The sequence below is a fragment of the Lissotriton helveticus genome, assembly GCF_964261635.1.
Source record: "Lissotriton helveticus chromosome 1_1 unlocalized genomic scaffold, aLisHel1.1 SUPER_1_unloc_24, whole genome shotgun sequence".
Taxonomy (NCBI): Eukaryota; Metazoa; Chordata; class Amphibia; order Caudata; family Salamandridae; genus Lissotriton; species Lissotriton helveticus.
The window spans coordinates 1,213,693-1,234,771 of record NW_027611664.1 but is presented as its reverse complement, the minus strand read 5'-3'; the positions used below and the strand labels follow the sequence as shown (position 1 = coordinate 1,234,771).

The following is a 21,079-nucleotide window of genomic DNA, read 5'->3' as shown; positions in this document are numbered from 1 at the left end:
AAGTAACTTATGTTCTTCTCCAGTATTGGGGTATCTTTCATAGATTCACACGCTTGAATCAGAGTAGATAGCAGTAATTTGAGAACTGTGCATGGTAAACCATAAGTAAACCGTAAACAGAGTATGAGAGAATACATATACGTATATTACAGTATAGCTGTAAACATGGGCACATCTGCAAAAACAGAAATATATACATATATACAATGTGTGCAGGAGGAGGTAAAAAACAGAGGCTCACCTTACTTAAAAAGATTTCGTAGCACCGCTTGCCCCACAGCTGTATCAACATTGTTGGCAGCTTCCAGACAGTAGTGCTTGGTCGCAGCTCTGCAAATCTGATGAAGAGGCACACCAGCAAAGAGAGAAGTAGAAGAGGAGACTGCTCTAGTAGAGTGCGCTTTAATCGTTACATGAAGTGTCTTGCCTGCTTGCTGATTGCAAGAGGAAATTGCTCTAGATATCCAATATGCAATAGTCTGTTTAGCAACTGGAGGTCCTTTACGCATCCTGCCGTAGGCTATGAAGAGCTGATCAGTTTTACGGATACTGGTTGTTCTTTGCAAATAACATTTCAAACATCTCTTAACATCTAGAGAATGTAAAGTCTTTTCTGCTGGCAACTGTGGATTAGTCGAGTCAAGTCAAATAACTTTATTCGGTTATTTAAAATAACAACCATAAAAGCATTACACACAAAACATATATTGACTCGTATTTACATAAAGAAGTTAAAAACAGCTAGATTAAATTGATTATAAAAGGTTACAAAAAGTTACAGGCAGGATGTACACTCAAAATGTTAAAAAGGAGTGTTCAGGGGATATAAAAAGGTTAGTATTTTTCTAGAGATATATCTATTACCGGTACAATTAACCTTCCATACTTTTCCTAAATTTGAGTGCTAATTTTAAAAAACTGCATACAAATAGGGTACAATCACAGCTTAGCATCTGAAGATAATAAAGTGCTGGTCTAAATTGAGAGAAATTCAATTTTTTAAGACAGGGTTTTAAATATAACCTCCGTGGTATAATGTAAAACGGACAGAAGAATAAAAAGTGTGCCAGGTCTTGCGGAGACTTTTCGTCGCAGCCGCAAGCCGGCAACACTTGTCCACGGTAGGATCCCTTTGGCACGGCCAGCAATAAGTGAAATAAATCCAGCCTGAACCTTGTCAACAGAAAACGATCATAGCTTGACATTGGCCATGACAGGGACGGTTCCATGAGCAAAGTTGTTTTTAATAGCACATGTTTTCATACACTTCCTTTCCTTATTTCACCGGCGTCCCTGACTAAGTACCTGGAAGAGATAAAAGCCTTCTTCACAAGAATAACATCCAGTTTCGTAATGGATTTTGGAGTTAAGAAGAGTTCGGGCGCCCAATTTCCCTGAAGCAGTTACTTAAATACTTTATCCATGGAACCTTAAGCCTGTTTTCCCATGTTAGCGCTTCCCTCAATATAAGCTGAGTAAGAGGTACATTGTTATTTAACCAACAATTTAGCCAACATACTAGAGGGTTTACTGCTATTTTATCACATAGAAATGGTATACCTAGCTCTTCATGTACGGAGAAATTTGCTATTGCTGTGGATTAGGGAAAAAAGACTTTAAGATGACAGGCTCATTCAGGTGGCAATCAGATGGAACTTTAGGAATTAAGGTCGGATTAGTGCGGAGCACCACAGCGTCTTTGGTGAATTGAAGAAAAGGTGGTTTGATAGTAAAAGCTTGTATCTCGCTGACTCGATGTAAGAGCTAAAAGCAGCGATGTCTTCAAGGAGATGAATTTAAGATCAGCCCTACGAATGGGCTCAAATGGGGACTTCATGAGTTGTGCCAACACAATGTTCAGATACCAAGGAGGAGGCGGGCGTCGAATTTTAGGGAACATCTGAAATAAGCCTTTGAAAAATTGTTGAATAATTCTTGAAGAATAAAGAGAATTGGAGCCATCCTGACGGAATTTGAAAAGTGCAGCCAGAAAAACGTTCATAGTAGAGTGAGAGAGTCTGGATTTTGCTAATTCTCAGAAAAAAGGCAGAAGCTGCTCTGGCGTAGAGTGAACAGGGTGAACAATTATTTATTTATTTATTTATCATTATTTGTAAAGCGCAACTGACACCCTACGGGTAACCTGGCGCTGTGATGCAGGCGACTAGCTTAGGGCCGAGAGACTGTGTCCCCTGCCAGGAAGGAGTTAGCAGGATGCCAAGGAGCATACTCGATGGTAGAGCCAGGTTTTTAACCTTTTTAGGTCTCGGTAATATCCGGTCTGCCTCCGAAGTCCGAGATTTAATGTTGTTTAGTAGGGCTTCAGAACCCGCCTCCCTGCCCTGCCTCTCCACCATTGGCTGGCTTCGTAAATGGAGGCCAGCCATTGGAGGAGAGAGCCATCCCTCCAAAGAAGCCCCGTCTTTTTCGGATTTGGGGGCGTGATTTTTTGCGTTCTTTAGCCCTGTGACGTCGTCCGTCACTCAGGACAGCAAAACCACGCCCACAAATCCTCAAAATCCGGAAGCTTGTGTCCGCCATTTTCTATCCTTCGCAGTGAAGGTAAGCCCGTGTTTGTTTCCCTCCGTGCCTTCTTCCCCCTGTCTGTTTCCCGCCCCCTCACGCTCTCCATGTATTTTCGCTGTCCGTGTCTGTTTGTGCCTACTTCCCCCTGTCTGTTTCCCGCCCCCCGCCCGCTCTCCATGTATTTGAGCGCCTCGGCTGCTCCTCCTTGGCTTTGCCATTCACCGCCTCAGCTCCCTCCTCAGCTTTGGAGACATTTCAAACTTCATCAATCAAGGACTCAACATTAATTCCTCCTCCTTTCGAGCAGAGCATCCCCAGCCGCGGCCACGGCAACCTCAGCAGCGGCGGTGGCAGCGGCAGCCAGCCCAGGGCCCGCGGCCAGAAGCGGCTCTTGAATGGAGGGGCCAGCAGCCCCCGCACCCGGCCCTGGCCTAGCCCGGGGGGCTGCCCCTGGCAGCAGAGTTCCCCTGGAAGAAGGAGAAGAAGTCAGCCAAGAAGAGCGCCCCGACGCCGGCCTGTTCTGCCTCGCCATCCCCCTCAGTGCCAGTCTCGGCTGCAGGATCTCCTGAAGGTCGGTATCCTGGGAGTGGGTGAGCTCGGGGAGAACCCGGAGCCGGGCCTTTGTCTGACTAGGGATCCCGGTAGAACTGATTGATTCTTTTTCATTGTGGAGGGCCGAACTCCTCCGTCCAAAGGGAAGGAAGTCCACCTGACCCCCCCATACGCAGCCTGGGTCCGGGGTGCTCCCCAGGGGCGGCCTGCAGCTGGCTGGCATGCTGACTGCAGTACTGGAGGCAGCATATTTTTCCACCGTGCCAGAAGGGCATCCCCTGGGCACGGCCTGGTTCTGGTATTTAGGGGGTGCGAATCCGTTCCAAGCCATTCACTATTGGGCGGGGAATAAGCTGCACGAGGTGTGCAACGCTTTTGGGGTTATAGGTCACTGCTTTTCACTACTGCTGGTTGTTTACTGAGTGGCATTTACAGCTAATGTGAAAAACACAATTAAATCAAATATTAGAGGCGCACCTACTACTCTGAAGACTGGTTATGTAGTCTGGATGTCTGAAGGTGATAAGGCAAATGAGTCCTAGATGTGCAGTGGGAGAAAGCTGGATGGTTTCAACTTGGTGCTGATGCGAGAAGGCTAATAGATAGCACCTTATGTGCAGAGAATCCAGCTGAGCAGTACCAGCGAGAATGGGGGTGTGGGATCATCACAGTTGATTACATGTGCATGAGGGAGCGCATGAGAGATGGTGAGCGGGTTAGTTGATATTCATGAACAGGTGTTTAAATGCGTCGCTTTCTTAAATAATTCTGAGTGAACTTTTGGTTACAGAGTGCATTTTGGGCGAAATGTCGCTGAATGCATCTTCTGCCACAGTAAAGCATTTTCAACCTTTGCACTGTGGTATTAAAAGAAACAAACGCAATTTGTAGTCCCTTTTAGAGTGTTTCTGAAAATGTTCACCGCCCTGACCTCCGCAGGTACGCTTCAGTCAGGGCGGAGGGGTTGAGGGCATTGTGATGAAGCAGACACACCCTCTTACGGAAATGTACACCCTGTGAACTCCGCCACTAACTTGCCACTTATGTAAAATGCTCATTCTCACCTACATTGCTACTTAATTTATATTCTACATAATTTTTTGAGCTAGCACTGGCACGGGACAGAAGAGAATACCTGTGCGGCTAAGAGACAGAAAAGAAGCATCTTGGCGCTCTACATAGCACCTAAGAAAAGAGATAATTGAAAAAGAAGAGTTATACGGAGTTAGTAGAAAGTGTGCAGCATCACTAATTTTGAGAACAGAAAAAAGGGCATCTGACTACCGCCAAATCATAATTGTTTAATCTAATATTGATCTTTTTTACAGAATCATTTCCCCGCACAATTTTAAAGGGGGAGAACTGACTGACACTTTATTATGTATGTTTTAATGGCTGTGTTTTTGTAGCGCTACCTTATCACAAAATGGCCTGTTCGGCGCATTTAGCGCACAATACCAAAGACAATAGCGTATATCTGATTTAAGTTCCCAAACTGGTCTGCCCCATACTGCTGCTGCTGGAGCTCCGGAGGCTGTGGTATCCCTCGCACCGGTGACCCACAGGGCCCGCCCCGCTGCCCTTCCTGGGAAACGTGCTCCAGCTGAACCTGAATGACGCCACGACATCCGGCAGTATTCGCCCGCTCCTCGGCATTTAAAGATCTTTCAGGGTCGCGCATTGTCCCGAGCCAAGTCCCGGCGTAACCTAGACTTACAGGATGTACTGGACAAGCTTGCAGACATGGGGATTGCTATCCGTGTGGCTTCTCCGAAGCTGGTGATGGAGGAGGTAAGTGGGGGGCTACTCTCAGATGTTTATTCTCTCTTTTCTAGGTTCAACATGGCCCGTGGCGATTCCCTTCAGCGATGTGCACCGCTGTGCACGGAGTTGTTCAGGCAGGTATGTATGTTGATTTTAGTTTATGTTAGAGGTAAGGCATATTTTTATTTTTACACTGCACTGTCCTTTTACTGCTGCACTCTCTCCTCAACCTCTCCCTGCGCCATCGCTTCACTGCTGCACTCTCTGCTCAGCCCCCCCATCCAGGCTGCAGCCCTCACTCCTCCACTGCACCATCACTCACTGCTGCACTCTCTCCTCAGCATCTCACGGTACCATCGCTTCACTGATGCACTCTCCTCAGCCTCTTACTGCACCATCCCTTCACTCTCTCCTCAGCTCCACTATACCGTCTCTTCACTGTTGCACTCTCCTCAGTCTCTCACCGCACCATCCTTTTACTGCTGCACTCTCTCCTCAGCCTCTCCCTGCACCATCCTTTCACTGATGCACTCTCTCCTCAGCCTCTCCCTGCACTGTCCCTGCACTGCCCCTTCACTGATGTACTCTCTGCTCAGCCTCTCCCTGCACCGTCCCTTCACTGATGCACTCTCTGCTCAGCCTCTCCCTGCACTGTCCCTTCACTGATGCACTCTCTCCTCAGCCTCTCCCTGCACTGTCCCTGCACTGTCCCTTCACTGATGCACTCTCTCCTCAGCCTCTCCCTGCACTGTCCCTGCACTGTCCCTTCACTGATGCACTCTCCTCAGCCTCTCCTTGCACCGTCCCTTCACTGATGCACTCTCTCCTCAGCCTCTCCCTGCAGAGTTCTTCATTGAGGAACACCACCTAGCCTAATCTTATCATGAAATTCTAGATTTCAGTCATATGTTAAGAAACAAGTGTGAGTAGAAACCTTTTGGGGGGAGAAAATGTAAGACATTAATATTGTGGATTTTTTGTTAATTAGTTGATGTTTGCATCTCTCTGTGTCAAGTAAAGACCTTGAGAGTTTTGTAACTTTCAGATACTCAAATTGTGGATTTTGTTGCAATTAAAATATTTTCAAGGCCTGAAATTTCTTTGGAGGTTGCATGCGGGCAGCCTAAGTTATCCTGCAAGAATTTCTTGATTAATCCTATTGAAACTACAATATGTGTTCTCTCATGTAAAGTCAGGTTGTTAGAAGCTTTTCTGCAACTCAAGATACGCCTTACTTTTTAACTGGTGTGGGTGCATTTCTCATGTTTAGTGAGATCTCCTTTATGAGTATAACGTTTCTGGCTTTCCCCTCCTGTATAAGGCTTTAGTCCAGTGTGAATTCTCTCATATGAAGTGACATTGTATTCGTGATTAAACCTTATCTGACATTCAGAACACACAAGGCTTTTTTCTCCCGTGTGAGTTTGCTCATGAAAAGTGAGAAGTAATTTGTGACCAAAACTTTGCTTGCATTTCGAGCACTCGTAAGGTTTTTCCCCAGAGTGGGATCTCTCATGAAGCATAACTCTGTCTTTCAGATTCAAGCTTTTATGGCATAAGGATTTTCTCCAGTGTGGAGTTTCTCATGGTGAGATAGCATTTTTCTCTGCAGCTTTTCTGGCATTCAGAGCACTCATAAGGTTTTCATCAGTATGGAGTGGATTATGGTTAGTGAGTCTGTGCCTATAAAAAAATAGGAATTTCTGGCATTCACAGCATAGGTAATGTTTCTTCCCTGTGTGCGTCTGCTCATGTAGAGTGAGATTGCATTTAAAGTTGATGATGCTTTTCTGGCACTTGGAGCACTGAAGTATTTTTGATGGTGTGTTTTCTTATGGTGCATGTAACCATCACTACCTCTGAATCTTTTCTGACATTTAGAGCACTGATGTGTTTCCCCCAGTGTGGATTCTCACATGTGCAGTGAGATCAGATTTACGGCTGAAACATTTTTGGCATTCGGAGCACTGATAAGGTTTCTCCCCAGTGTGGGTTCTTATATGATGAGTGAGACCGTTTTTGTCAATGAAACATTTCTGGCATTCCGGGCACTGATAAGGTTGCTCTCCTGTGTGGGTTCTTCTATGCCGAGTGAACTGGGTATGGGTATTGAAACATTTCTGGCAATCCGTGCACTGATAAGGTTTTTCCCCAGTGTGGGTTCTTATATGGCGAGTGAGATTGATTTTTTCACTGAAACATTTGTGGCATTCAATGCACTGATAAGGTCTTTCCCCAGTGTGGATTCTTATGTGCCGTGTGAGACTACTTTTTATACTGAAACATTTCTGGCATTCAGAGCACTGATAAGGATGTTCCACAGAATGGGTTATTGAATTTTGAGAAAGGCTTTGTTGGTTACAAAACCTTTCATGGCTTTCAGAGCACTGATAAGGTTTTTCCCCAGTGTGGATTCTTATGTGCTGTGAGAGACTACTTTTTAAACTGAAACATTTCTGGCATTCAGAGCACTGATAAGGATGTTCCACAGAATGGGTTATTGAATGTTGAGAAAGGCTTTGTTTGTTACAAAACCTTTCCTGGCTTTCAGAGCACTGATAAGGTTTTTCCCCAGTGTGGATTCTTATGTGCTGTGAGAGACTACTTTTTAAACTGAAACATTTCTGGCATTCAGAGCACTGATAAGGTTTTTCCCCAGTGTGGGTTCTTATATGCACCTTGAGTTGGCATTTTACATTGAAACATTTCTGGCATTCAGAGCACTGATAAGGTTTTTCCCCAGTGTGGGTTCTTATATGCACCGTGAGATGGCGTTTTTCATTGAAACATTTCTGGCATTCAGAGCACTGATAAGGTTGTTCCACAAAATGGGTCACTGCATGATTAGAAAGACTTTGTTTGTTACCAAACCTTTTCTGGCATTCAGAGCACTGATATGGTTTTTCCCCAGTGTGGATTCTTGTATGTTTAGTGAGTTTGATTTTTACACTGAAACATTTCTGGCATTCAGAGCACTTGAAAGGTTTTTCCCCAGTGTGGGTTCTTATATGATGAGTGAGACTGTTTTTGTCAATGAAACATTTCTGGCATTCCGGGCACTGATAAGGTTTCTCTCCAGTGTGGGTTCTTCTATGCCGAGTGAGCTCGGGTTGGGTATTGAAACATTTCTGGCAATCCGTGCACTGATAAGGTTTTTCTCCAGTGTGGGTCCTTATATGTATAATAAGTCCTATTTTTCTAATGAAATATTTCTGACATTCAGAGCACTGGTAAGGTTTTTCCCCAGTGTGGGTTAATACATGTAGAGAAAGACTTTGTTTTTTACAAAACCTTTTCTGGCATTCAGAGCACTGATAAGGTTTTTCCCCAGTGTGGGTCCTTGTATGTACAGTAAGGTCTCTTTTTTTACTGAAATATTTTTGGCATTCAGAGCACTGGTAAGGTTTTTCCCCAGTGTGGCTTAATACATGTAGAGAAAGACTTTGTTTTTTACAAAACCTTTTCTGGCATTCAGAGCACTGATAAGGTTTTTCCCCAGTGTGGGTCCTTGTATGTCGAGTAAGGTCTCTTTTTTCACTGAAATATTTCTGGCATTCAGAGCACTGGTAAGGTTTTTCCACAGAGTGGGTTATTACATGTCGAGAAAGACTTTGTTTGTTATAAAACTTTTCTTGGCATTCAGAGCACTGATAAGGTTTGTCCCCAGTGTGGGTTATTGCATGTCGAGAAAGACTTTCTTTGTTACCAAACCTTTCCTGGCATTCAGAGCACTGATAAGGTTTTTCCCCAGTGTGGATTCTTGTATGTACAGTGAGTTTGCCTTTGCAACTGAAACATTTCTGGCATTCAGAGCACTGAAAAGGTTTATCCCCAGTGTGGGTTCTTCTATGCAGAGTGAGACTGGATTTTTGACTGAAACATTTCTGGCATTCAGAGCACTGAAAAGGTTTTTCCCCAGAGTGGGTTCTTATATGCATAGTGAGATTGTTTTTGTAAATGAAAGATTTCTGGCATTCAGAGCACTGGTAAGGTTTTTCGCCTGAGTGGGTTATTACATGTCGAGAAAGACGTTGTTTGTTATAAAACCTTTCCTGGCATTCAGAGCACTGATAAGGTTTTTCCCCAGTGTGGATTCTTATATGTTCAGTGAGATAAAATTTACTGCTGAAACTTTTTTGGCATTCAGAGCACTGATAAGGGTTTTCCAAAGAGTGGGTTAATGCATGTAGAGAAAGTTGTGGTTTGAAACTAAACCTTTTCTGGCATTCAGAGCACTGATAAGGTTTTTCCCCAGTGTGGATTCTCATATGCGTAGTGAGATTAGATTTACGGCTGAAACTTTTTTGGCATTTAGAGCACTGAGAGAGGATTTTCCCAGTGTGCATTCTCTCAAATTCAGTGAGATGAGATTTATGGCTGAATCTTTTTTGGCACAGGTAACTTTTTCCCCAACTTGGGTTATTTTGCTTTGATTGAGGCGGGTTTGAACACTGAAATTGTTCTCACAGCCCGTGTTTTTAAAATGTGTATTCCTAGAGTTAATATCTCTACATTTAGTTTTCTCTTGCTTATATGCCACGGTAAGAGTGAACCCGATTTTAGAGTCTGGCTTGTTTAGATAATGTTCAGCATTTATCTCTAAAAGATATTGTGTGTAATCTTCTTAACACTTGAATTGAGCAAAATATGTCTGGATGCAGCCCTGTAACACCGGTCGAAATGTTTGTAGCAGATAATAGTCTTTTGGTTATAGCCTCTCCGGCAGCAACTTATTTTGTGACTGAAGTTTTTCTCAAATCTATTAGTATAGGTTCTTAGCAATGCAGTGATAAGGTGTTAGTCTGATATTTAATGATTAAACTGAGAAGTACCTTTTTGCACTGGCGTAAGTGCAGTAACTGAGAACATTAGAACATGCACAGTAATATTGTGGCTCATCAGTCGCAGAACATCAGTTCCTTTTACCCGTTCTGTGTTTGGTGTAAGGTTAAGGATTGTAGTTCTGAAGACAAGGATTTATTTACATTAGCTAGCGCAACAGTGCTCATTTAATCCATTTTGATATTTAACAGTTTTAAATATCACTCCTGCACAACAGATAAGGTTGAGGCGATTTACATAGAATTACAGAACAGTACACAATAAAAAGGAAACAATCTGAGATGGTCATGAACAACACAATAAAGTGGTGAATTTTTAACGTTTTCGCCAGAGTGAGCAGAGTGGGTCGACGTGTTATATCCCGAGGCAGATAGTCTCAAACTTGCGTAACTGGTTAAAAACAGTTGTTGAACAAAGGTGATTTTCCAATCTTTTGGTTGTTAGCGTGTCAGTTTCTGAGTCTTCTTTCAGTGTCTTTTCTTTGATGGTTTGCAGAAGAAACCTTTTGTTATATCTTTCTTTTATGCAGTGTGTGCTTCCTCTCTGAAATTACATGATGCTTTAGATCATGCGTGCTTTAGATGAACGTTATTCTGTCATGCTGAGGCAATTTGTCTTTCTGATAATATTTCAGATGAGGACGTTGTGATTGGTCTTTCTGGCACTATTTCCGATGCTGTGTGGACAGATATGCCTTTGCTCTGGGTTAATGAAATGCAAAATTAGAGACTTCACTTACAGGTATAGTACTTTCCTCAGCTCCCACTTCCTCACCACACCTAGATTTTGGAAATTGTTTAAACTTAGAATGCTGGATGTCCTTCAGTTTTTCAAAATAATCCTTCTTATGGCACTAACATTCAGTTGGCTGGTGCTAAATCTTGCTTTCTTCGTCTGTAATTTCAATCACCTATAGTATTAAAATTAAATAGTTAATACATGTAAATATCCCCAAAAATAATTTACAAGCCATATCAAAGCAGAATTGCAAAATCTTGAAAGTGTTGAGCTGTTCTTCAGACAGAGCAGGGTGTAGAATGGTAGCCTGAGAGTACTTGGATCTAGGAGTGAGGATTTGTAGAATTTCCAACATTTTATTAAGCTCAGAAAGGATACATGTACCCTATGGACTTGTAACATAGAATCCCAAAAGCAGATAACTGGGGGGAAAACACAATTCTTCCCTCTGTTAGAAATATCTTTCCCCTTCCCTCCCCTGCTTCGCCCATCTCCCCCCCAACCAACCACATGCATATATCTACCTCCTGCTTAAAACAAGTGGTAAATAAAAGCAGAAAAACAGTATGAAATAGTGAATGGCATGTGGTTTGACAGGCAGAAGAATCTATTCCTCGTGGCAACTCCCCAGTACATGGCGTCAAAACTGTAACTGCACGTTACTGGGATAAATCTACCACAAAACAATTACATGAGATTTTTCTGCCACCCCAGTACTGTGCAACTTCTAACAAGGGACTATAAGGGATCTTGGACCGGTCCTGTGACCTGGAGGGTCACACCAAGTGTGCCCTCATTTAAGGCAGAGGACTGTCATGGGTTTAACAGCTAGAGCGGTGATGGCAATGCACCCTGTTGTAAGGACCAATAGCCTGATTAGATCTTTGCATCATGGTCAGTGGAGTGGCTTTCTACTGACACACCCATGTAATGCTCCATTTCTATACCTGTGCCCAGACTTTGCAATAACATCAAGTGCATGTTTAGGGTGTTGGTGTGCGTAGCATAAATGCAATGTGAGAGTGCGACAGAGTAAACACCATCTCCTGTCTGCCAGTTGTGTATACAAGTGGGACCATCTATCCCTCATTTATACCAGAGTTCAAAGTCCTCTGTTACCAAGGAATAATGTGCTCTATAAAGTACACAGGTGCCTGCTGTGGCACCAGGGATGGTGTCAGCCTGACAGTTTATCTAAATTGAATGGACATCACCTGTAAGCTGAATTACTTAATGGAAAAGCTGTGTAACTGTCCTGAAGAGCCTAGAAGTCTGCCTAGAAGCCTGCCTGTCTGGTAAGAAAAGGAAGGGAGTTTCACTATCCATCAGGAGGACAAGGCTGTCCTGGAAAAAGCAAGGTCCGATACATCCTCGTTATCTGTAGGGCGAGCCGGAAAGCCATCCAGCAAGACCAGCTAGTCTGAGGGATGCCAAGACTCTCCCAACAGTTCAAGGCAGAAAATAAAACTCTAGGACAACATGATTGTTGAGGCCCAGTAGGACGATTGTGTGCTGCCAACAGGCCCATTCAAGGTTGCATTTGCCAAATTCCTAACACAACAAATTCTGAATCTACTGACTTCTTGGAGAGCCTGTGTTGGGCTTTTAGCTGCTGAATTTCTGACCACTCTGTGTCAGAGGTCCATGAGGGACTACAACTACTCCAGTGTCGAACACCCTGTCTGAGCTTATGCCTGTGGTCCAGCCGGCCACAATGTGGGCTCAATTGCTGATGGTCAGGCCTCCAGAGGGGGCTGCACTTACAGACAGGCCATGTGTGACTGCTACCTTGGGACTGCTTATCTTCAGGCAACTGCAAAGAAAAGAGAGTGGGTGCCCTACTAAATGCAGCACTATATCCAGGACAAAAGCGCTCCACAAAACCTGCGGGTGGGTCACTGCTCTCGCGAGTCTTCGGAGGTGCCATTCAAATGTCGGGAAACAGGAAAGAGACCCAGACAAGACTGACTCATCCTGTGAAAGGGTAAGACACTTACGACAGAGCATACACGCATTGGGGGTAACTGGAGTGACAGAACTGACCCCCTATACTATATTCATGATACTCCTAAATGCTCCTAGAGCGCAAGAGGGTATCAGAACTGGACGCACCTGTCTGCAGCACATGGTAGTCTGGCATGCCTGCACTATCTTTTCACCAGGACAGTCCATAAAGAAGACTTTAGGGCCGCTACGCACATAGCAGCCGCTGTGATCGTCCGCTGCGCGGTCGAGAGTGTGATGTCATTTTATGCTGTCTGGAGGTGGGATCGTCCGGCCAAATTCACCGTCACCCAGCACCTTCCCTATGATGGCGGCAAAACTATCAATCAGTTTCCCCTCCCAGCGCCTGATCGGCCGCAGAGGGCAAGGCCACTAAATTAAATGGGTATGGGTAAGTGGGATGTGCAAAATGAGCCATGTGAGCTGCTCCCGGCTTCCGCCTCAGGAGACAAGCGCTCTGTCAATGAAATGCGCTGCTGAGGAGGCGCCTTAAGTACTGACTGGGGGTGGAATCGTCTGGCCAAATGCACCGTCACCCAGCACCTTCCCTAAGATGGCAGCAAAACTAGCAACTAGCATAATGATGGATTCATCCCAGATCTCTTGACTTGGGGTGAATGTTTTGATTTGTTCTGCATTCCGTCCATCAATTGTGTGTCTTTTGCTCTATTATCATTGCAGCACATAAATTCTATACAAGAATTCCGATGGTTCAATTAATAGTGAAACTGCTAATGATATGTTATTTTGATTTGATATCGTACCCAAGTTACCCCTAAGCAGAAACTACTTTAAGGAGAAATTTAGGATTGGTACGTAGAACCCCTCTGTCTTTGTGAAGTTGAAAGAAAGGCTCTTGTATAGGTAATGCCTGAAGTTCATCAACTCTCCTTAGTGAGGTTATCGTTATGGGGAAAGCAACTTTCCATGATAGGAATTGTAACTGAAATTTGTGCATTGGTTCAAAAGGCCGGCCCATTAGCCTTGTAAGGACTATGTTTAAGTTCCACTCTGGAGCAGGGGGAATACTTGGCGGTATAACCCTTTTTAATCCTTCCATGAAGGCTTTAATCACTGGTACTCTGAAGAGAGATAGGTGTTGTCTATTTTGCAAGTATGCAGTTACGACTCCCAGGTGTAAACAAATGGATGTGTAAGTTAATCCACATTGCTGTAAATGCAACAGTTAACAAATGATTCTGCACAAACGCATCAAGATGATTGATATTGTTGTTGTTACAATAGGCAACAAAATGTTTCCATTTGCTGCATAACATGCTCTAGTAGTAGGCTTCCAAGCTTCCTTGAGAATATTTATACAGTCTGGTGGTAGTTGTAAATAACCAAACTCTATGACTTCAGGAGCCAAATCGCTAGGCTGAGTTCTCTGGGAATTGGATGTCTGATTTCTCAATGGCTCTGAGTGAGGAGACAAGGTGTGAGATGTAGCTTTTGATGTGGAACCACTGAGAGTTCTAAGGATGAGAGTACCAAGGTTGACGAGAACATGTGGGGGCTATTAAGATCAATGTGAGGGACATTTGTCTGAGTGTCCGAACCAGTAATGGAATTAGCAGGAGAGGCGGAAAAGGGTAACCAAATATCCCTGACCAAATCATCCATAGGGCATTGACTTTGGATGCTGGGTGTGGGAACCTGGATGCAGAGTTTGGGCCTTTTGCGTTGTTCACTGGAAAACCTCAGTTTTGAAAGTAGGGAAGAAGAACTTGGGGATGAAGTTTGTGAACAGTTAGCCTTGTTGTGTTCTATCTAGGACCCCGATCAATATTGTGACCTCATGCCCCTATACGGCTATAATCAATACATATCCCTATAATGGCATAAACAATCAGAGCCATATTTCAGTAACTCGTCTCTGCAGCTCATGACAGTCCATGACACAGCAGAAGCCACTTCCTTAGATTCCTAGATAACACACCGAGCTCTTTCGACATCTCAAACCCCCCAGCAACCTGGGAAAGCCCCGCTTGCTTTGTTTTGATTAGTAATAGAACTCCTGCGAGCACTGTAAGAACGACCAGTTCTTAATGACATCTTTATTGACGTCTTATGTCCAAAAACTTACGTCAAACTCGGCACCTTTCAGGTATAAATATACCAACGTTGCCTTAAGCAAGCACACGGTGGTGGTGAATACTGGAGCAGAACAGCTGTCCCTTGCAGAGCCCAGCAGATGCGAGAAGCCCACGGACGCTGCCCCTCCTCCTCCTTGACGCGCTGAGAAAGACGCTGTCTTTTCTCCTGCTGAGAAAATCCAGCTCCGGCGTTTCCAGCCTACCCTTGCGGGTAACTGGGATATCGGGTCCTGAGAGGAGATACCAGACCTCCTGCATTCTATTCCAGAGGTACGGTGCTGACTAAACCCTTAGAGAGAATTCTTGAAACAAACTCTTGGCAAAACCAACTTAACTTAAACTGCTACTTACTTACTCCCTCCCATGTATTAGGCTTAGGTCAGGTACAGAGGGGTAGGCATAGTTAGAAGCACCAGTTGAGGTCGTTAGCTAATGTATATATGAATGTATATATTTTATTCATTTTAACCATCTTATGGCTAAGAAACCATATCAATGCTTTTACAGTATTATTTCGTAATACTCCTTTTACTGTACGCACTTTTCATAATAACAGGTTCTGCAATTGTGGCAATTCATTTCTCTTGCATGAGAAGGAAGACTGCTGAATAAATAATATATTTTATTGAAAAACGCCCGTCTCTCTATTCTCTGCATCCTGGTGAAAGTAAAATCTGCACAACTGACTGAGTGAAATAGCTGTCTATTGTTTCACACGACTCTAGAGATTGACTCTTATTCTGAGGAGCAAAGTTGTCATGTTTATGCGGTTGTCGGAAGCTGAATCCCTTCTTTTTTGAGCCAGGGAAGCTGATCACTTCCTATTCAGTCAAGAAAGTTTCCAGTGACCTCTGAGCTAGCTGGCGCAAACCTAAATTAAGTCTAACATAGTCAGTAGAGACCTAGAAGACCACAGTCCTACGTCTACACTGGTGTTTATGTTATTCCAATGCGCAATGCCTATAGGGAAAATAGGAACTGCACTACATGGCGCCCAACGCTTGGTAAGGCGATAAAACTAACGCAAGACGTTAGAGTAACTCAGTCGTGCTTTTTCACACAGACCCTTTCTCCTGTAAATACTCCAATAGACGTCTGGAGTGGGTGAAAGGTTAAAATCCACCGGAACTTAGTAGGAAGAGATTCCTATGTAAAGTTTCTGGTTTAGTCAACGTTGAAGGATACAGTGTTCCAAGATATTGTGCACCTAATCTTTGTTTCCTTGAAAACCTGCTCTGCAAACCTTCATTAATACAATGCAAGAAAATGGCAATAACAACGGAACCAATGAAGTCGCAGTAGGCCGAATCAACAGGGTCCCGATGTTACAGGGATTAATGAACCGGGTGCGATTATCATCCCGGCAAACATAAGAAATAAGAAAACTTATAGAAAACGGACTGACATCACAAGGTGGTACAGTCATTTTCGTGATAGAGGCACACGAATATCGGCAGACAGAGGTATTCTATTCTTGGATAAACTTTCCAGCGGCAACCGCTACAACACACGAGTTTCACTATTACAAAATAGAGGAACCACCGGAAAAGTACGCTCCTTTCGGGGAGATTGAAATCCCATTAAAATACCAAGAGCATCTGCTCTGGTTTAAAGGCGCCCTAAAACATAATGATCACATCACCAGGCTCGGTCCACTAGTTAGACCAGGAGCAACGTGGCCGGTTCTAGCCTGCTACACACCACATCCAGACATTGAAAAAATGTCAAGAGAAGAACTTTTAGCACAGCTAAAATTACTGATTAAAATACATAGACAGTTAGTCCAATATGTAATGCGGACTGCAACAGTCCAAACAGCTGTTAATGTTCCACAGCTGACCCCTCATCAGGGGAACACAAATAAAATTACACCACAAAACATACAATCATGTCTTGGAAAAACTCCCGCAAAACGGGAACAAATTCCTTTCTGGTTAGCACAGAAAATTACTCAAATAGAGGCAGAATTTCCGAATACAACCCCTATTGAGAAACACAGAATTCTGACTATCTGCCTTCCGATGGGGGTCGCACGACATGTGGAGGACTGTGACACTTGGGGTACAGTCTTTGCTTCCATTTACACAAAAACACATGGTGTTCCGTCCATGGCGGTAATACCGGATGTGCTAAAACAAATTCAGAATGAATACGGTCCAGAACCTGCTTTATCTCTTGGTATGAAATTACTGAAAGACTTCAAGCAGGTCTCGGCTATATTACTAGCCAATATAAAAGGAGAAGCAGCATCTGTGGCGATCCGCCAGAAATTGAAAGAAACAGATATAACAGATCAACCAATTGAGCTTGCTAGAATCATAGAAAAATGCTATGAAGAATTAGGCAGAGATAGTTTGGGCGGGAAACCAGTAAAACCCCAACTACTCGAAAATCCTGAAAAATTATTTATTAAAAATAACCTAAACACTCCTAAAAAGAGCTGGGATGGAAATAAACAATCCACTCTCAAAGAAAAAGTTTTCCAGTCCAGAGGAAGGTCTCCTCGACGGAGGGAAAGAACTCCGACTCGAGAACACCAGTCTCCCCAGAGGGAGCACTCTGAGAAAAGATATAACCTTAGAAATAGGGATAACTTGAAAAAGCCTGATAGATATCAAAGTATTGATACACATCCCTCTCGATCTTTTTCGCAGAAATCGGAAAGAAGAGGACGGTCAGACCCAAGGGAAGAGCACACCAAGTCCAAAGACAAGGAACCTGCTCAAAGTATAAAATTACAATTCCCAAGAAAGAAGGTAGCCAGTATTAGAGTAATCGAACATGCCGAGAATACTGAGGACACAGCTGAAAAACGGAGAGTGGGCACAGACAATGCTAGACAGTGCAGCAGAAATCACCATAGCTCTCAAGATCCTGATGAGTCATCTGGAGACAGTGGACACGAATGAATACATTCAGGTAGAAACTGCAGACACCAGAGTTAGCGAACTTCATAAGATATACGAAATAACACTGCGTATAGAGGGAGATAAGACTAGAAAAATAAGGGGTCTATTTTGGGATAACCTCTCAAAAGGCTATGATATCCTGTTAGCCGAGAAAGATTGGCCCCAGAGTTTGTCAGGGAGTGCCCTCATGGCGAAGAAATGATTATGCTATTATCACATTAAATATATATATGCAAGGAAATGGGCAGTAGCCCAGGCACCAGCATTATACAAAAATCATGTAGGATGGGATGAGGACTCTCCTCCTCACAAAATCCAGTTAAAAAGTCAACCGACCGGGGAGGAGCCAAGATGGCGATCGGGACGGACGTCTGAGCTCCCGGCTCCGTAAGCCACCTACCTTTGCCACGATATCCTGCCTTTAATCCTGGCTCACACCGTGTCAAAATGCCGAGACGAACGCGCAGAAACGGCTGGCTTCCCGTCGAGGTCTCCGCCGCCTGAATCGGTGCAGGACTCACTGCTTTCCTCGATCTCCGGAGCTGCCCGGGCAGCTATACTGATCGCTACCGCCGGCCATTACGTGACCGAGCTGGTTGGACGAGCGGGGGTGGTGCCGCTGCCTACGGGAGTAGGACGACCTCGGCGATGGACTGATTAGCTCCCTTCCGACACTGATTTACTCGCCCTGGCCGAGGTACGTCTGCATGCGAGTGCTGCCTCCAACGCGGCGCTTCCCCCCGCTCTGCTGCGTCTTGTCTGGACCTTCCCCGTCCGGGGGTGTATTTCGGCGGTGGATCCCTTGCTTTGGTGAGAGAGGCAGATAGACTCTCGTACTGTGCGATCCCCTAGCTGTGGGCTGCACTTCCACCGTGCTTTCAACGCCGGCTTCCAGGAGGGTTTGTTCGCCTCCCCCTTCACCACCGCGGATTCCGGAGTGGCAGCAATGGCGCTTGCCTCACGGGACGGGGGTCAGATTGCTCCGCCATCCCTGCTGCACGCTGCCCTGCCTGATCCCGGACTAGAGGAGGACCCCGGGACATCGCCGCCCGCAGCGGATAGCTTACTATCCCAGGACTCCCTGACTTATGGGGACATTCTGCGCGCCATTGCAGACTTGGGGACAACATGGCGGCGGACCGTCCAGGAGCTGACGGAGAGGATCGAGGGAGCATTATCCTGTGCATCCCGACCGGGGCAGGCTGTCTCCCCGCCGCTCTCAGTATTGTCCGGAAAGACTACACAGTTGCACTCTGAGAGGGAAGAGGTGAGCAGTGCCCCTGGCTACAGTGTAGGCGATCTTCTCCTTGGTGAGGCTCTGGATACAATGTTGCCCCCCACCCTGGGAACCGTGACTCAGTCTCCATGTCCATCGACCTTCCAGAGCCTGACCCTCCCTGGAGACTTGACTTCTGAAGCCGTTTCTCTGCAGCTGCTGGAACTGTGCTGTCCGGTGGCGGAGGGGGTGTTTTACAGACTTGTTGCTGGAACTGGTGGTGTTCGGGGACGCTCCTCTTCGTCTCCTGAGTACCATCCTTGCCTGGAGAGGCCATTTTGCCCCTTTGTTCTTCCCAGTGAATGCTCGCAGCAATGGCCAGCCCGGGCCGGAATTTGCCGTTCGGGACAGGGCTGAGTTTCTTTCTTGTACTTTGCTCTGATGGAATGGCCATGCCTGGAGAAGTTCCATCGATCGGGCCAGGGTTGAAGTGGCCCCTCATTTCGGCTAGTTTGATCGGCTGGCGGTGACCTGGACTGTTTCTCGTTTTGATGTGGTGACTGATTTGCACTTGTAGCCTCTTTCCCAGTTGGGACCTGTGTCTATCCTGTACAGTTGTGCTCTTTGACGATGGGAGGGGGGTTCTGTCTGGGTCCAGGGTCCGAAGGGTGATTATTGCTGACTAGCCTCTACGTGTGCCCGCTATCATGTCGTGTTTGGGGTGAGTAATTACACAATGCTTATTCGTGTGGGCTGCACAGGGATTGAAACTGCTCCTGTACATGTTGTGTACACACATCGTGTATTGTTTTCTTCCATCGCTCCTATTGTTGCAAATTAGTACAGCGCAGTCGCTTTTGGAGTCGGAGGCTCCGGTGTGGGCACGTAGTGGATGGCTGGGATCCCGGGAGTTCTGAGGCTCAGAGGGCTCCTCCCCCCACCTTTTCCCTTTTGGGGAGTGGTTGATTAGCTTGTCCTTTTCTCCCTCCCTGAATCCAAGAGTGATGTTTTTCCTTTTCTTTTTTTTCTTCTTCTTGTTTCCTTCTTTTCTTCCTCTGCACTTCTCGCTGTTCTTTCTCCTTTCTTCCGACTTTTCTTCTTCCTAAATTTCGGGTTTATGGGGCGACAGGCACGCTGCTAGGGGGGGGGTAGTACATAGCCTCTGCATGTGTGTAGGGTGGGGGGTTATTGTCCCTTTTTTGTTAGTTTCTATGGGACCTGTTTTGTTCTTTCTATGATTTTCACTTACCTTTCCATGTTTGGGAGTGCTGGGTGTAGGGTGGCAGTGGAAATGTGACTGGGTCATGGGTGCTACGACGTGGCATAACTATTGTGTGGCCATCCTGCCTGGCGGGGACTTGATTACCGCATTGAGACTTGCTTGACACAGACGCTAAAGTCGAGTCCCGCCTGCATGGACCTTGCTTATATCTTTCTTTCTTAGTACGGAATACTACGACCTGATCTTCATAGTTGCATAACGAAAATTTAAAATTTAACCTACAATTATCCTGTGGCACGGTGCTGCGTAGTCCTCAGTTTTTCTCCTGTAAATGCTTACGATTCTGATACAGTGCTGTGTCGCCATAACGTATGCTATCGTGCTAACTGGTTGTTCGTGGCCGGCCGGATGGTTGTAGGCCCGTATATGTTATCATTTCTTGTGCACAATAAAGGTTTTCAAAAATTTAAAAAAAAAAAAAAAAAAGTCAACCGACTGCACAAAGGCAGTACCCAATTAAGCAAGAAGCTAAAAAACAGATCAGGGAGATTTTAGATCAACTTGAATACCAAGGGGTAATTGAAACATGCACCTCTCAAATGAACAATCCTTTGTTTCCTGTCTCCAAACCAGACGATTCATATTGTCTAGTCTTGGACTACAGACACCTTAACTCATGTTGCAAAACATTTGCAGTACAAAATTCCCACAGTGCGGCACTAATGAATAACATAGTTCGCAAAAAATACAAAACGACATTAGACATATCTAATGGGTTCTTTTGCCAAAACATTGCACCAGAAAGCAGATACTTGACCGCTTTCTCAATAATGGGGTCACAGAAAAATTTCTGTAGGCTCCCACAAGGATTTAAGAACAGCCCAGGACTATTCTCAGCCAGAGTAACAGAGTTACTACAAATCTATGATGATGAGGCATTATCTTATGTCGATGACATCTATCTCACAGACGACGACTTGGATACTCACTTGAAAAGGGTGAACACCATAATACTTGGGTTCGCAGCAGAGGGTTACAAATTCAACTTTAAAAAGTCGAGATTTGCCCATCTAACAGTCTTATTCTTAGGATACGAATTATCAAGTGAAGGAAAAAGCCTAGCGGACAACTTCTTAGAGAAGTGCGCTGTACTCCAAGCACCAAAAACGCTGAAGAACTTACAATCGATTCTAGGCTTCCTGAATTTCGG

The 21,079-nt window shown here is 44.9% G+C and overlaps 2 protein-coding genes across 2 annotated transcripts in view; both read right to left on the bottom strand.

Moving 5' to 3' along the window:
* Positions 1–6,646: 6,646 nt before the first annotated feature.
* Positions 6,647–19,149, bottom strand: LOC144805770 (uncharacterized). The gene is made up of 2 exons (XM_078672258.1): positions 18,824–19,149; positions 6,647–9,189 (listed from the first exon to the last, which is right to left on the bottom strand). Exons 1-2 carry the CDS (start codon positions 19,147–19,149, stop codon positions 6,720–6,722), a joined length of 2,796 nt encoding a protein of 931 aa, XP_078528384.1. The 3' UTR covers positions 6,647–6,719.
* The window catches only part of LOC144805769 (uncharacterized), an 85,333-nt gene continuing 73,995 nt past the window's right edge, over positions 9,742–21,079 (bottom strand). The window contains exon 6 of the mRNA XM_078672257.1: positions 9,742–10,594. The gene's annotated coding sequence lies outside the window, so the exon portion shown is untranslated. The remainder of the gene's footprint in view (positions 10,595–21,079) is intronic.

What these genes read in the sequence shown, in the direction of transcription:
- LOC144805770 (XM_078672258.1), bottom strand. Translation starts at nt 19,149, where the DNA reads ATGAGGGGCCACTTCAACCCTGGCCCGATCGATGGAACTTCTCCAGGC. An exon ending in AAGTCAAGTCTCCAGGGAGG is followed by an intron (nt 9,190 to 18,823) that starts GTCAGGCTCTGG and finishes TGAATTTGAGAG; the next exon opens with AATGCACACTGGGAAAATCC.